The sequence below is a fragment of the Salmo salar genome, chromosome 14, assembly GCF_965601325.2.
Source record: "Salmo salar chromosome 14, fSalSal1, whole genome shotgun sequence".
Classification (NCBI taxonomy): domain Eukaryota; kingdom Metazoa; phylum Chordata; class Actinopteri; order Salmoniformes; family Salmonidae; genus Salmo; species Salmo salar.
This window is the reverse complement of record NC_138304.1, coordinates 92123773-92139665: the sequence shown is the minus strand read 5'-3', so window position 1 is coordinate 92139665 and position 15893 is coordinate 92123773. Positions and strand designations below refer to the sequence as shown.

The 15893-nt window shown below is 48.4% G+C and overlaps 1 protein-coding gene across 5 annotated transcripts in view; it reads right to left on the bottom strand.

Moving 5' to 3' along the window:
• The window catches only part of LOC106570463 (neurabin-1), a 149525-nt gene that overhangs the window by 53975 nt on the left and 79657 nt on the right, over positions 1-15893 (bottom strand). For all 5 annotated transcript variants that reach the window (XM_014142825.3, XM_014142829.3, XM_014142830.3 and 2 more), the window contains exons 7-9: positions 10449-10622; positions 9061-9114; positions 7749-7978 (exon numbers count right to left, since the gene is read on the bottom strand). In XM_014142825.3, coding sequence (XP_013998300.2) covers positions 7749-7978; positions 9061-9114; positions 10449-10622 — 458 coding nt within the window. The remainder of the gene's footprint in view (positions 1-7748; positions 7979-9060; positions 9115-10448; positions 10623-15893) is intronic.

Genomic DNA, 15893 nt, shown 5'->3' with positions numbered 1-15893 from the left:
GGCCCTCTGATGACAGGGGTGAGGTTAGAAAGGTATGTTGGTGGCCCTCTGACAGGGGTGAGGTTAGAAAGGTATGTTGGTGGCCCTCTGATGACAGGGGTGAGGTTAGAAAGGTATGTTGGTGGCCCTCTGATGACAGGGGTGAGGATAGAAAGGTATGTTGGTGGCCCTCTGACAGGGGTGAGGTTAGAAAGGTATGTTGGTGGCCCTCTGATGACAGGGGTGAGGTTAGAAAGGTATGTTGGTGGCCCTCTGACAGGGGTGAGGTTAGAAAGGTATGTTGGTGGCCCTCTGACAGGGGTGAGGTTAGAAAGGTATGTTGGTGGCCCTCTGACAGGGGTGAGGTTAGAAAGGTATGTTGGTGGCCCTCTGATGACAGGGGTGAGGTTAGAAAGGTATGTTGGTGGCCCTCTGACAGGGGTGAGGTTAGAAAGGTATGTTGGTGGCCCTCTGATGACAGGGGTGAGGTTAGAAAGGTATGTTGGTGGCCCTCTGACAGGGGTGAGGTTAGAAAGGTATGTTGGTGGCCCTCTGACAGGGGTGAGGTTAGAAAGGTATGTTGGTGGCCCTCTGACAGGGGTGAGGTTAGAAAGGTATGTTGGTGGCCCTCTGACAGGGGTGAGGTTAGAAAGGTATGTTGGTGGCCCTCTGACAGGGGTGAGGTTAGAAAGGTATGTTGGTGGCCCTCTGACAGGGGTGAGGTTAGAAAGGTATGTTGGTGGCCCTCTGACAGGGGTGAGGTTAGAAAGGTATGTTGGTGGCCCTCTGACAGGGGTGAGGTTAGAAAGGTATGTTGGTGGCCCTCTAACAGGGGTGAGGTTAGAAAGGTATGTTGGTGGCCCTCTGACAGGGGTGAGGTTAGAAAGGTATGTTGGTGGCCCTCTGACAGGGGTGAGGTTAGAAAGGTATGTTGGTGGCCCTCTGACAGGGGTGAGGTTAGAAAGGTATGTTGGTGGCCCTCTGACAGGGGTGAGGTTAGAAAGGTATGTTGGTGGCCCTCTGACAGGGGTGAGGTTAGAAAGGTATGTTGGTGGCCCTCTGACAGGGGTGAGGTTAGAAAGGTATGTTGGTGGCCCTCTGATGACAGGGGTGAGGTTAGAAAGGTATGTTGGTGGCCCTCTGAGACAGGGGTGAGGTTAGAAAGGTATGTTGGTGGCCCTCTGACAGGGGTGAGGTTAGAAAGGTATGTTGGTGGCCCTCTGAACAGGGGTGAGGTTAGAAAGGTATGTTGGTGGCCCTCTGATGACAGGGGTGAGGTTAGAAAGGTATGTTGGTGGCCCTCTGATGACAGGGGTGAGGTTAGAAAGGTATGTTGGTGGCCCTCTGACAGGGGTGAGGTTAGAAAGGTATGTTGGTGGCCCTCGATGACAGGGGTGAGGTTAGAAAGGTATGTTGGTGGCCCTCTGACAGGGGTGAGGTTAGAAAGGTATGTTGGTGGCCCTCTGACAGGGGTGAGGTTAGAAAGGTATGTTGGTGGCCCTCTGACAGGGGTGAGGTTAGAAAGGTATGTTGGTGGCCCTCTGATGACAGGGGTGAGGTTAGAAAGGTATGTTGGTGGCCCTCTGACAGGGGTGAGGTTAGAAAGGTATGTTGGTGGCCCTCTGACAGGGGTGAGGTTAGAAAGGTATGTTGGTGGCCCTCTGACAGGGGTGAGGTTAGAAAGGTATGTTGGTGGCCCTCTGATGACAGGGGTGAGGTTAGAAAGGAATGTTGGTGGCCCTCTGACAGGGGTGAGGTTAGAAAGGTATGTTGGTGGCCCTCTGACAGGGGTGAGGTTAGAAAGGTATGTTGGTGGCCCTCTGATGACAGGGGTGAGGTTAGAAAGGTATGTTGGTGGCCCTCTGACAGGGGTGAGGTTAGAAAGGTATGTTGGTGGCCCTCTGACAGGGGTGAGGTTAGAAAGGTATGTTGGTGGCCCTCTGATGACAGGGGTGAGGTTAAAAAGGTATGTTGGTGGCCCTCTGATGACAGGGGTGAGGTTAGAAAGGTATGTTGGTGGCCCTCTGACAGGGGTGAGGTTAGAAAGGTATGTTGGTGGCCCTCTGATGACAGGGGTGAGGTTAGAAAGGTATGTTGGTGGCCCTCTGACAGGGGTGAGGTTAGAAAGGTATGTTGGTGGCCCTCTGACAGGGGTGAGGTTAGAAAGGTATGTTGGTGGCCCTCTGACAGGGGTGAGGTTAGAAAGGTATGTTGGTGGCCCTCTGATGACAGGGGTGAGGTTAGAAAGGTATGTTGGTGGCCCTCTGATGACAGGGGTGAGGTTAGAAAGGTATGTTGGTGGCCCTCTGATGACAGGGGTGAGGTTAGAAAGGTATGTTGGTGGCCCTCTGACAGGGGTGAGGTTAGAAAGGTATGTTGGTGGCCCTCTGACAGGGGTGAGGTTAGAAAGGTATGTTGGTGGCCCTCTGACAGGGGTGAGGTTAGAAAGGTATGTTGGTGGCCCTCTGACAGGGGTGAGGTTAGAAAGGTATGTTGGTGGCCCTCTGACAGGGGTGAGGTTAGAAAGGTATGTTGGTGGCCCTCTGACAGGGGTGAGGTTAGAAAGGTATGTTGGTGGCCCTCTGACAGGGGTGAGGTTAGAATGGTATGTTGGTGGCCCTCTGACAGGGGTGAGGTTAGAAAGGTATGTTGGTGGCCCTCTAACAGGGGTGAGGTTAGAAAGGTATGTTGGTGGCCCTCTAACAGGGGTGAGGTTAGAAAAAAATGTTGGTGGCCCTCTGACAGGGGTGAGGTTAGAAAGGTATGTTGGTGGCCCTCTGACAGGGGTGAGGTTAGAAAGGTATGTTGGTGGCCCTCTGACAGGGGTGAGGTTAGAAATATATGTTGGTGGCCCTCTGACAGGGGTGAGGTTAGAAAGGTATGTTGGTGGCCCTCTGACAGGGGTGAGGTTAGAAAGGTATAATGGTGGCCCTCTGACAGGGGTGAGGTTAGAAAGGTATGTTGGTGGCCCTCTGATGACAGGGGTGAGGTTAGAAAGGTATGTTGGTGGCCCTCTGAAGACAGGGGTGAGGTTAGAAAGGTATGTTGGTGGCCCTCAAACAGGGGTGAGGTTAGAAAGGTATGTTGGTGGCCCTCAAACAGGGGTGAGGTTAGAAAGGTATGTTGGTGGCCCTCTGACAGGGGTGAGGTTAGAAAGGTATGTTGGTGGCCCTCTAACAGGGGTGAGGTTAGAAAGGTATGTTGGTGGCCCTCTGACAGGGGTGAGGTTAGAAAGGTATGTTGGTGGCCCTCTAACAGGGGTGAGGTTAGAAAGGTATGTTGGTGGCCCTCTGACAGGGGTGAGGTTAGAAAGGTATGTTGGTGGCCCTCTGACAGGGGTGAGGTTAGAAAGGTATGTTGGTGGCCCTCTGATGACAGGGGTGAGGTTAGAAAGGTATGTTGGTGGCCCTCTGACAGGGGTGAGGTTAGAAAGGTATGTTGGTGGCCCTCTGATGACAGGGGTGAGGTTAGAAAGGTATGTTGGTGGCCCTCTGATGACAGGGGTGAGGTTAGAAAGGTATGTTGGTGGCCCTCTGACAGGGGTGAGGTTAGAAAGGTATGTTGGTGGCCCTCTGACAGGGGTGAGGTTAGAAAGGTATGTTGGTGGCCCTCTGACAGGGGTGAGGTTAGAAAGGTATGTTGGTGGCCCTCTGATGACAGGGGTGAGGTTAGAAAGGTATGTTGGTGGCCCTCTGACAGGGGTGAGGTTAGAAAGGTATGTTGGTGGCCCTCTGACAGGGGTGAGGTTAGAAAGGTATGTTGGTGGCCCTCTGACAGGGGTGAGGTTAGAAAGGTATGTTGGTGGCCCTCTGACAGGGGTGAGGTTAGAAAGGTATGTTGGTGGCCCTCTGACAGGGGTGAGGTTAGAAAGGTATGTTGGTGGCCCTCTGATGACAGGGGTGAGGTTAGAAAGATATGTTGGTGGCCCTCTGACAGGGGTGAGGTTAGAAAGATATGTTGGTGGCCCTCAAACAGGGGTGAGGTTAGAAAGGTATGTTGGTGGCCCTCTGACAGGGGTGAGGTTAGAAAGGTATGTTGGTGGCCCTCTGACAGGGGTGAGGTTAGAAAGGTATGTTGGTGGCCCTCTGACAGGGGTGAGGTTAGAAAGGTATGTTGGTGGCCCTCTGACAGGGGTGAGGTTAGAAAGGTATGTTGGTGGCCCTCTGACAGGGGTGAGGTTAGAAAGGTATGTTGGTGGCCCTCTGACAGGGGTGAGGTTAGAAAGGTATGTTGGTGGCCCTCTGATGACAGGGGTGAGGTTAGAAAGGAATGTTGGTGGCCCTCTGACAGGGGTGAGGTTAGAAAGGTATGTTGGTGGCCCTCTGACAGGGGTGAGGTTAGAAAGGTATGTTGGTGGCCCTCTGATGACAGGGGTGAGGTTAGAAAGGTATGTTGGTGGCCCTCTGACAGGGGTGAGGTTAGAAAGGTATGTTGGTGGCCCTCTGACAGGGGTGAGGTTAGAAAGGTATGTTGGTGGCCCTCTGATGACAGGGGTGAGGTTAAAAAGGTATGTTGGTGGCCCTCTGATGACAGGGGTGAGGTTAGAAAGGTATGTTGGTGGCCCTCTGACAGGGGTGAGGTTAGAAAGGTATGTTGGTGGCCCTCTGATGACAGGGGTGAGGTTAAAAAGGTATGTTGGTGGCCCTCTGACAGGGGTGAGGTTAGAAAGGTATGTTGGTGGCCCTCTGACAGGGGTGAGGTTAGAAAGGTATGTTGGTGGCCCTCTGATGACAGGGGTGAGGTTAAAAAGGTATGTTGGTGGCCCTCTGACAGGGGTGAGGTTAGAAAGGTATGTTGGTGGCCCTCTGACAGGGGTGAGGTTAGAAAGGTATGTTGGTGGCCCTCTGACAGGGGTGAGGTTAGAAAGGTATGTTGGTGGCCCTCTGATGACAGGGGTGAGGTTAGAAAGGTATGTTGGTGGCCCTCTGATGACAGGGGTGAGGTTAGAAAGGTATGTTGGTGGCCCTCTGATGACAGGGGTGAGGTTAGAAAGGTATGTTGGTGGCCCTCTGACAGGGGTGAGGTTAGAAAGCTATGTTGGTGGCCCTCTGACAGGGGTGAGGTTAGAAAGGTATGTTGGTGGCCCTCTGACAGGGGTGAGGTTAGAAAGGTATGTTGGTGGCCCTCTGACAGGGGTGAGGTTAGAAAGGTATGTTGGTGGCCCTCTGACAGGGGTGAGGTTAGAAAGGTATGTTGGTGGCCCTCTGACAGGGGTGAGGTTAGAAAGGTATGTTGGTGGCCCTCTGACAGGGGTGAGGTTAGAAAGGTATGTTGGTGGCCCTCTGACAGGGGTGAGGTTAGAAAGGTATGTTGGTGGCCCTCTAACAGGGGTGAGGTTAGAAAGGTATGTTGGTGGCCCTCTAACAGGGGTGAGGTTAGAAAGGAATGTTGGTGGCCCTCTGACAGGGGTGAGGTTAGAAAGGTATGTTGGTGGCCCTCTGACAGGGGTGAGGTTAGAAAGGTATGTTGGTGGCCCTCTGACAGGGGTGAGGTTAGAAAGGTATGTTGGTGGCCCTCTGACAGGGGTGAGGTTAGAAAGGTATGTTGGTGGCCCTCTGACAGGGGTGAGGTTAGAAAGGGACAGAGTGTTAGGTGGTTGGATGGTTGGGGACAGCCCCTCTCAAGGGGGTGAGGACAGGGACAGAGTGTTAGGTGGTTGGATGGTTGGCGACAGCTCCTCTCAGAGGGGTGAGGACAGGGACAGAGTGTTAGGTGGTTGGATGGTTGGGGACAGCTCCTCTCAGAGGGGTGAGGACAGGGACAGAGTGTTAGGTGGTTGGATGGTTGGGGACAGCTCCTCTCAGAGGGGTGAGGACAGGGACAGAGTGTTAGGTGGTTGGATGGTTGGGGACAGCTCCTCTCAGAGGGGTGAGGACAGGGATGAGAAGGGATGGGTAGAGCTCATCTCTGTGTTGTCTCCTTTAACAGGAGTGTACAGGGGTAAGGGAATGGGACTGTGTGTGTGTGTGTGTGTGTGTGTGTGTGTGTGTGTGTGTGTGTGTGTGTGTGTGTGTGTGTGTGTGTGTGTGTGTGTGTGTGTGTGTGTGGGGTGTGTGTGTGTGTGTGTGTGTGTGTGTGTGTGTGTGTGTGTGTGTGTGTGTGTGTGTGTGTGTGTGTGTGTGTGTGTGTGTGTGTCTGTGTGTGTGTGTGTGTGTGTGTGTGTGTGTGTCTGTGTGTGTGTGTGTGTGTGTGTGTGTGAACATGTATAGATGGTAAAAGGAGAATATCTCAGGGAGAATAGGAGCTCAGTGAACTTAAGTCAGAGTGACAGTCACACACAGTCCTGCCTCTCTCTTCAGCAGGGCTGAAGTACGCAAGGCTCCCTCGCACACGCACAGACAACCATACCAAACTCAATACAGACATGTTGCATCAAGGGCAAGGGCAATTAAAGGCATTCAGAGCGGAGAGGGGCAAAGCGGTTCTGATGAGAATGACCATAGAGATCAACTCACTGCTGAGAAAGCGGCTGCGGTGTGGAGGAGAGCTGCACAGGAAGGAAGTCAACACAGCTCTTTCTCTCTAAAGCAATCCTTCAACTGAGTGCCACTTGGTTAAAATGTCCTCCAGACTAAAGGGTGGAATTTGTTTGTGAAATTGTTTGATAAACATACTATAAGAAAATAACAGGGTTTGAATAACATATAGTGAGTGTATTACCTAAAATAAGCAACAATTTGAAATGGCCTCTAAACTTGGACAATAATAAGGTTTGACATGTCCATATGAACCAAAGTAGTCTGAATAATGTAGTAATACATTTTCAGGTTTTCAGTCATAAACAACCAGTTTTACACTCATAGCAACAGATGACATGGACACATCTGAGTGGCTAGTTACTGACTAGACCAGAGCAACAGATTTGAAATGTGTGGTTAGTTACTGACTAGACCAGAGTAACACGTCTGGAGTGTGTGGTTAGTTACTGACTAGACCAGAGTAACACGTCTGGAGTGTGTGGCTAGGTACTGACTAGACCAGAGCAACACGTCTGGAGTGTGTGGCTAGTTACTGACTAGACCAGAGCAACACGTCTGGAGTGTGTGGCTAGGTACTGACTAGACCAGAGCAACACGTCTGGAGTGTGTGGCTAGGATCTGACTAGACCAGAGCAACACGTCTGGAGTGTGTGGCTAGGTACTGACTAGACCAGAGCAACACGTCTGGAGTGTGTGGCTAGGTGTGACTAGACCAGAGTAACACGTCTGGAGTGTGTGGCTAGGTACTGACTAGACCAGAGCAACACGTCTGGAGTGTGTGGCTAGGTACTGTCTAGACCAGAGCAACACGTCTGGAGTGTGTGGCTAGTTACTGTCTAGACCAGAGCAACACGTCTGGAGTGTGTGGCTAGGTACTGACTAGACCAGAGCAACACGTCTGGAGTGTGTGGCTAGGTACTGACTAGACCAGAGCAACACGTCTGGAGTGTGTGGCTAGGTACTGACTAGACCAGAGCAACACGTCTGGAGTGTGTGGCTAGGTACTGACTAGACCAGAGCAACACGTCTGGAGTGTGTGGCTAGTTACTGACTAGACCAGAGCAACACGTCTGAAATGTGTGGTTAGTTACTGACCAGAGCAACACGTCTGAAATGTGTGGTTAGTTACTGACCTGACCAGAGCAACAGATCTGGGGATGAGTAACTCCCGAATAGGTGATAGAACCTGGGTTCGTAACTTAACAGCCTTACCAAGGCTAAGAACGTTACAGTATATTGAACCTGTATATTGTCTAATTTAGATCAGTTTAGCACCAGACTCTGACTCACTTCTGCTGGAAGTCTTTGATGAGTTTCTTGGCCTTGTTGTACTTCTTCTCTAGGGTGGTGTACTGGCACTGAGCCTCCTTCAGGTGCTCGTTGACCGTGTGGCACAGGGTCTGAGCCTCGATCCAGTAACTCTCCAGCTTCAGCATCCTCTCCTTGTTCTCCTCCATGCTGGCCTTCAGCTGGCTCTTCTCCTTCTCCCAGCGTGCCTTCTCCCTCTCCACCACAGCAAGCTGGGATAGACAAGCACAGATAAGCATGGTATTACACTCACACACCAACACGGCCTACACTCACCACTAGGTACGTCATTAAAAACAAACACTGGAACACAAATACAGTATTGACAGATTTCCAAATACTGTAATGCACAAGCCAGCTGACTGACTAGACACACTATGGTATACATATACATGTTGTCATGATACCAGTACTTCAATACTAGGAAGTAAGTAAGCAAAGCAAACAAAACATGAAGATGTCAACATTTCAAAAGAGACGGTGCTATGGGTTAAACACATAACATAAAAAACATAGCACCGTCTCTTTTTTAGGGTTGACTATCATACTGTACCTGAGTTTCCATGGCAAAAAGAAAAACACAAAGCAGACTAAAGTCTTTGTTCCTTTAAAACCTACTTTTGCAAAATAGTGTGTGCTATAGCTTGAAAAATAAACAAACGTTTCTTCCAATATACTTGACTTAAGGCTCACTATCCAGCCTTCACAACAAAGAGAAACTAACAGACCGTGTACTGACAAGCCTTTCGTTGAGCTTAGTTTATTGGTGTGACCTCCTTCTAAACATTGTTATTGTATTAAATCCTTCTACTCCTCAGGGAAAACTTCTAAAGCAACCCTCTCCCAAGGACCACCAGAGCAGCTCATGCTCAGTATTACACCAACAAGCTTATCTTTCAATTTCACTAAATCCAGTCATTGAATTCAGTTAATATCTCTAAATCATTTCCTGCAGTTTGAGCTAAGCTGTCCTCGTGAGGATAAACCAGGAACTTTTAGAAAGCTCTGCCTGCTTGCATGTCACTCTCACTTAACCACTGGCTCTCTCACTGCCCAGACACCTTTGACATGAAACTGCAAGAGGCAACTCTGCCGTGCAGTGAAGCTAAACTGCTGAAATATACATGCAATTGCCTTAAATATTCAGAAATAACTTAAAATAGAAATTATTATACCCTGCACTGTCCCATGACGTCCTTTTTACAAACATATGTCTATTTCTCATGCGTTTATTGCACTTCATTTGCCTTTCATACCATTCATCTTAGAGATGACAGCAGGGGACATTTCTTACCTTGTTTTTGAGCTTCTGTATCTCTGCCTCGGTGACAGTGTGCTTGATCTGCAGCTGAGGGAGTAGAAAGGGAGGAGGTCGATCTGATGATCAAACACTTGGCTGCGCAGCCTCTGTGCTGGACAAGCCTCGTGCACACACACAACCACTGAGAAGAACCACACAGCCCAGCCCATGCATGACAGCACACTCTACCACTGACAGGGAGAGACTCACAGAACCAAGAAGAAGGAGAGTGAGAGAGAAAGGTCCAAAGTAGAGAGGGAGAGAGAGAAAGGTCCAAAGTAGAGAGGGAGAGAGAGAAAGGTACAAAGTAGAGAGGGAGAGAGAGAAAGGTACAAAGTAGAGGGAGAGAGAGAAAGGTACAAAGTAGAGAGGGAGAGAGAGAAAGGTACAAAGTAGAGAGGGAGAGAGAGAAAGGTACAAAGTAGAGGGAGAGAGAGAAAGGTACAAAGTAGAGAGGGAGAGAGAGAAAGGTACAAAGTAGAGGGAGAGAGAGAAAGGTACAAAGTAGAGAGGGAGAGAGAGAAAGGTACAAAGTAGAGAGGGAGAGAGAGAAAGGTACAAAGTAGAGAGGGAGAGAGAGAAAGGTACAAAATAGAGAGAGAGAGAGAGAGAGAGAGAGAGAGAGAGAAAGGTACAAAGTAGAGAGAGAAAGGTCCAAAATAGAGGGAGAGAGAGAAAGGTACAAAGTAGAGAGAGAAAGGTCCAAAATAGAGGGAGAGATAGAACGATCCAAAATAGAGGGAGAGTCAGTAGGCAGAGAGAGAAACGTGGAGAGTGAGTGACAGAAAGCGAAAGGGATATAGGAACGACAGTAGTAAGAGAGAAGTGAAGAAAGAGAGGCAGTTGAGGAAAGTGAAGAGAGAGAGAGAGAAAGGTGGAGAGAGAAAGGGGGAGAGAGAGAGAGGGAGAGTCCCAGTGAGAGAGAGTAGAGGTCTTGGGACAGTAGAGATTACATGATTTCTCACTCAATATCCAGAACACCGCAGTGCAGCTCAGGCAATTTGTTAAATGTGTCACACAAGTGTGGAGTGAGGGACAAACTGTTCTGTTGTCAGCAGTGCTAGTAAGGCTTTTCAGTCAATATTACTAGCAGGTTGGCTCCTTTAAAAAAGGAAAATGGGTTCTAGAAGAAAGTAACGACCAAATTCTACATTTCAGTCATGTGTTACTCTTTGGCTTTGTTGCAATCAGGAACGAGAAAGAGTTGTTGTACAAAGTTCCAGGCCACAGTATTAGTGATATTAGTGTGAGGAAAATACATAAGACGTTTTTGTTGGAACTTCTGTATTTTTTGGCGTGCTCAAATACTTAGACTAATGAAATAGACAGAAGAATAGAATAAAATAAATACAATAGACAAATGAAAGGGGTGTTCGAGTGACCTCTCTGAATGTCTGGTAGAGTTTGGTAGCGTCCAACTCTGAGGGGGAAATGATGTCATCTGTTTCTGGCAAATCAAACACCTCGATGCTCTTCTCCCCGTCGCCCTCCTCATCCCCACCACCGTCCGCGGCCGGCCCCGCCTCCTCCTCCTCATCAGTGGCGTACTCCCCAGTCTGAGGACACACACAGACACACACACAACATGAGAAATGAGAATACATTCCATAACTAGTCGTACATGTCACTGGGAACACACAGTATTATGTATCTAAAGCTCGTTTAGTGTTTTCATCTTCTCTTTCGTTGTTCTTAGTCTAACTTTCATTGAGTTATCCCTTCCTATTTTAAGAAGCGCTGCCTGCCACTCCAATGTTGCATTTGATAATGAAAACGATTAATATTCTTTACAGCGAGGACAACAAATACACCAGTGTAATCTTTCTCTCAGCCAAGGTTGTAAATTCAGCTCTCTTTCTCAGGATGGAAGCGGAAGGCAGAGTCTCTGTGCTTCACAATAATGCCTCCAAAAGTCAACAGCACTGAGAGGATGGTTAAGTTCATAACTGATGTTTTTTCATAACTAATCAGAGGTGGTTGTGTTATTATGAGGAAAGGAGAGAGAGAGAAACAGACTTAGCGAGAGTGAGCGAGAGACCGGTTGTCCGGTCTGGGTACAGGATGACAGGGGTCCTGTCAAAATGAGAAGGACAGGGATGATTGAGGGATGGGGAGTTGAGGAGAGGGTCAGGGTTGATGGGTAGGTAAAGCTGGGGGGGTGAGGTGAGGAAGAGGGATGATTGAGGGGTGGGGGGTTGAGGAGAGGGTCAGGGTTGATGGGTAGGTAAAGCTGGGGGGGTGAGGTGAGGAAGAGGGATGATTGAGGGGTGGGGGGTTGAGGAGAGGGTCAGGTTAGGGGGTAAAGCTGGGGGGTGAGGTGAGGAAGAGGGATGATTGAGGGATGGGGGGTTGAGGAGAGGGTCAGGGTTAGGGTTAGGGGGTAAAGCTGGGGGGTGAGGTGAGGAAGAGGGATGATTGAGGGATGGGGGGTTGAGGAGAGGGTCAGGGTTGGGGGGGTTGGTAAAGCTGGGGGATGAGGTGAGGTGAGGAAGGGGGATGATTGAGGGATGGGGATGAGGAGAGGGTCAGAGTTAGGGTTACAGGGGGGGTAAGTAAGGAAGAGGGATGATTGTGCAGTATGTGTGGTCTAGAATACAGCCACAGCAGGTTACTCTATGTGCTTCTCTTCCCTACAGCCTGGCAGCCTGTGATCCAGACAGACATGCTTATAAAGAGGAGTTTGGCTCTGCTGCAGCCTGCAGCAGCCTCAGATCTGGTTGCAGAGAGCCAGGCAGGGAGAGCCAAGCAGACCCAGGGCTTGCTCTACCCAGGATCGAATGATCCATCCTGGCACCCTCTCTCTGGTCCTTCTGCCAGAATCACACTGGGTGATTGACACCTCAGAGACACTGGTGCTGGAGCTTACAGAGATGGCGAGCAAACAAACATACACACACAGAAACATTATTAGAAACATCTGGTGCTTGCTTTGTTATGGTACAGCAGAACATTTCTCTCTTGCTGCTCTCAACAAATATCTGCTATAGTGCATTTATAGTGTGTGTGTTTACATGGCTGACGATCTGGACAGACACATCTAAAGCCTTGCTGACTTACTCAGGGCTGACCAGTCAGAGATTTAACCCTGAGTGTTTGCCATGCGGGGGGGGGGGGGGGGGGGGTCTCTCTCTCATCGAAAGTAGTGCACTATATAGGGGATAGGGTGCCATTGAGTCTTACAGTCTGACAGCACACAGTATAATAGTGATGATTGAATTACCATTACAAATACATCTGACATTCCTACAGAATCCATAGCTACCCCAGGCAGTCAAAACGGTGCTTGGGAACCTACACTGGGGACTCCACACTGGGGAATTCACACCGAATTGAAACTAGCAAAACATTCATTATGCATAACCGACATGGTAAACAATTATGAATTCTGTAAGATGATCTATGCTCTGCAATAAAATGACAGCATTAATATCAATAGCTCCATAAATATTACATTAAGTTCCTACCACATGGCACATTATTCACCCTAAACGCAGCTTAGGACTGATAATATCAGAAAGCTGTGGAGCTTTTGGTTTGGCTGGTGTTCCCAGCACACAGACAGACATGCAATTAATGACAAACAGTAATGGACGTTTGGCCAAATAAAAATGTAGTATATGAAATCATCACGCATAGATACACATAAATACTTGAGGTAGTCGAATATAGTTTATAGTTTAAACTAAAAGGCAATTATTTTCTTTGATATTGCCAAATATTTGAATTAGAACCAAAAACTACAACAGTTAGTGAAATTAGTCTAAATATATGATCATAAGCACATGTTTTAGAGGGCTCTTAGACATGAATATTTTAGCCTAGAATTAAATGAGGGACATGGAATCACCTCAACATCAGAGTAGACCACTTTTGCAGCTTCAAAATGACTAACAAATATATTTGAATAATGAGTGACATAAGGTAATACAGTAACACTTACATTTAAATCTTACTCATTTAGCAGACGCTCCACAGCGACTTACAGTAGTGACTGCATACAATTGTCAGTTGACATCAAGTTGTAGTAACTTTGTGATTATTACAATAGCAAGATTCAAATAGTTTTTAAAAGTTTTACTTTTTGGGGATCTGTATTCATATAGTTGTAGTCCCATGTTCAATGTCATTATTTGTTCTCCTTGAAAAATACCCTGAACAAAAATATAAACGCAATATGTAAACTGTTGGTCCCATGTTTCTTGAGCTGAAATAAAAAATCCCAGAAATGTTCCATAAAGAAAAAAATATTCCATCCCTGTTTGTGAGCATTTCTCCTTTACCAAGATCATCCAGCCACCTGATAGGTTTGGCATATCAAGAAGCTGATTAAACAGCATGATCATTACATATGTGCACCTCATGCTGAGGACAATAAAAGGCAACTCTAAAATGTGCAGATTTGTCATACAACACATTGCCACAGATGTCTCTGTCACGCCTGCTCCCGCTCCCCCTCTCTGGTGCTCGAGGGCACCAGGCTGCCCTTCATTATGCACACCTGTCACCATCATTATGCGCAGCTGCGCAATAGTGGACTCACCTGGACTCCATTATTTTGTTGATTGCCCTTCTATATCTGTCTGTTCCTCAGTTGGTTCCCCGTGTCAGCATTATTGTCCTTATGTCGTTTTGTTCCCTCTGTCCAGACGCTGTTCTTGTTTTGGTTTGATGTTTCCAGTAAATGTTCACTCCCTGTACTTGCTTCTGGTCTCCAGGGTCGAGCCTTACAGAATGCTGACACCACTAAAGGAAGCATCAGGGAGTTTTTGTTTTTTGTTTTGGTTGGTGATGTCGGGTCTGGGTGCCGTCGCCGATGGAAGCAGGGGTGCCTCAGCTAGCTTGTCAGGCTTCCACACCTTAGCTGGCTTGATAGGTCTTCTTGCCCCGGTTGGCTCGGCAGACGCCCACCCCACGTCATGCTTCAGCCGGCCCATCAGGCTCCCACAACTCAGCCGGTTCATCAGGCTCCCACGCCTCAGCCGGCTCATCAGGCTCCCACGCCTCAGCGGGCACGCCAGGCTCCCACGCCTCTGCTGGCTCGTCGGGCTTCTACGCCTCAGCCAGCTTGTCCAACTCCCATGCCTCGGCAGGCCTGTCAGGCTCACCCAGGAGGGAAGCCGGGTGGCGCCCCTAAAGGGGGGGTGCTGTCATGCCTGCTCCCGTTCCCCCTCTCTGGTGCTCGAGGGCGCCAGGCTGCCCTTCATTACGCACACCTGTCACCATCATTACGCGCAGCTGCGCAATATTGGACTCACCTGGATTCCATTATTTTGTTGATTGCCCTTCTATATCTGTCTGTTCCTCAGTTGGTTCCCCGTGTCAGCATTTTGTCCTTATGTCGTTTTGTTCCCTCTGTCCAGACAATGTTCTTGTTTCGGTTTGATGTCTGTTTTCCAGTAAATGTTCACTCCCTGTACTTGCTCGTCTCCAGTGTCGATCCTTACAGTCTCAAATTTTGAAGGAGCATGCAATTGGCATGCTGACTGCAGGAAGGTCCACCAGAGCTGTTGCCAGAGAATTTAATGTTAATTTCTCATAAGCCGCCTCCAACGTCATTTTAGAGAATTAGGCAGTACGTCCAACTGGCCTCACAACCACAGCCTACGTGTATGGTGTCATGTGGCTGAGCGGTTTGCTGATGTCAACGTTGTGAACAGAATGCCCCGTGGTGGTGGGGTTATGGTATGGGCAGGCATAAGCTATAGACAACGAACACAGTTGCATTTTATCTATGGCAGTTTGAATGCACAGAGATACAGTGACAAGATGCTGAGGTCCATTGTCATACCATTCATCCGCCGCCATCACCTCATGTTTCAGCATGGATCGCAAGGATCTGTACACAATTCCTGGAAGCTGAAAATGTCCCAGTTCTTCCATGGCCTGCATACTTACCAGAAACGTCACCCATTGAGCATGTTTGTGATGCTCTGGATCGATGTGTACGACAGTGTGTTCCAGTTCCCGCCAATATCCAGCAACTTTGCATAGCCATTGAAGAGGAGTGGGACAACATTCCACAGGCCACAATCAACAGCCTGATCAACTCTATGTGAAGAAGATGTGTCACGCTGCATGAGGCAAATGGTGGTCACACTAGATACTGACTGGTTTTCTGATCCTACCTTTTTTTAAGGTATCTGTGACCAAGAGATGCATATCTGTATTCCCAGTCATGGGAAATCCATAGATTAGGACCTAATTCACTTATTTAAATTGACTGATTTCCTTATATGAACTTTAACTCAGTAAAATCGGTGAAATTGCTGCATGTTGCGTTTATATTTGTGTTCAGTATAGTTCATTTCCACCAGGGGTTGGAACTGGTTCAGGGAACAGAACCGAAAACCGGAAAATAACAAACATTTTCAAGGAACAGAAATAGAACCAGGAATGAAAGTGATTTCGATTTCAGAGGTTTAAAAATGAACAGAAAATAACCATTTAAACTGTTACTTTTTTTGTTAGAACCGGTTCATAACTTTATTTTGCTGCTCGGAACAGTGGAACGGAACGCAGAACATAATGATTGGAAAATGTTTTTGTTCCAACCCCTGCTTTACACATAGCATAGTTAAAACTATAGCTATCCCAGGTCTGACACACACACACACACACACACACACACACACACACACACACACACACACACACACACACACACACACACACACACACACACACACACACACACACACACACACACACACACACACACACACACACAGAATCTACTTGTCACACCCTGATCTGTTTCACCTGTCTTTGTGATTGTCTCTACGCCCCTCCAGGTGTCGCCCATCTTCCCCATTATCCCCTGTGTATTT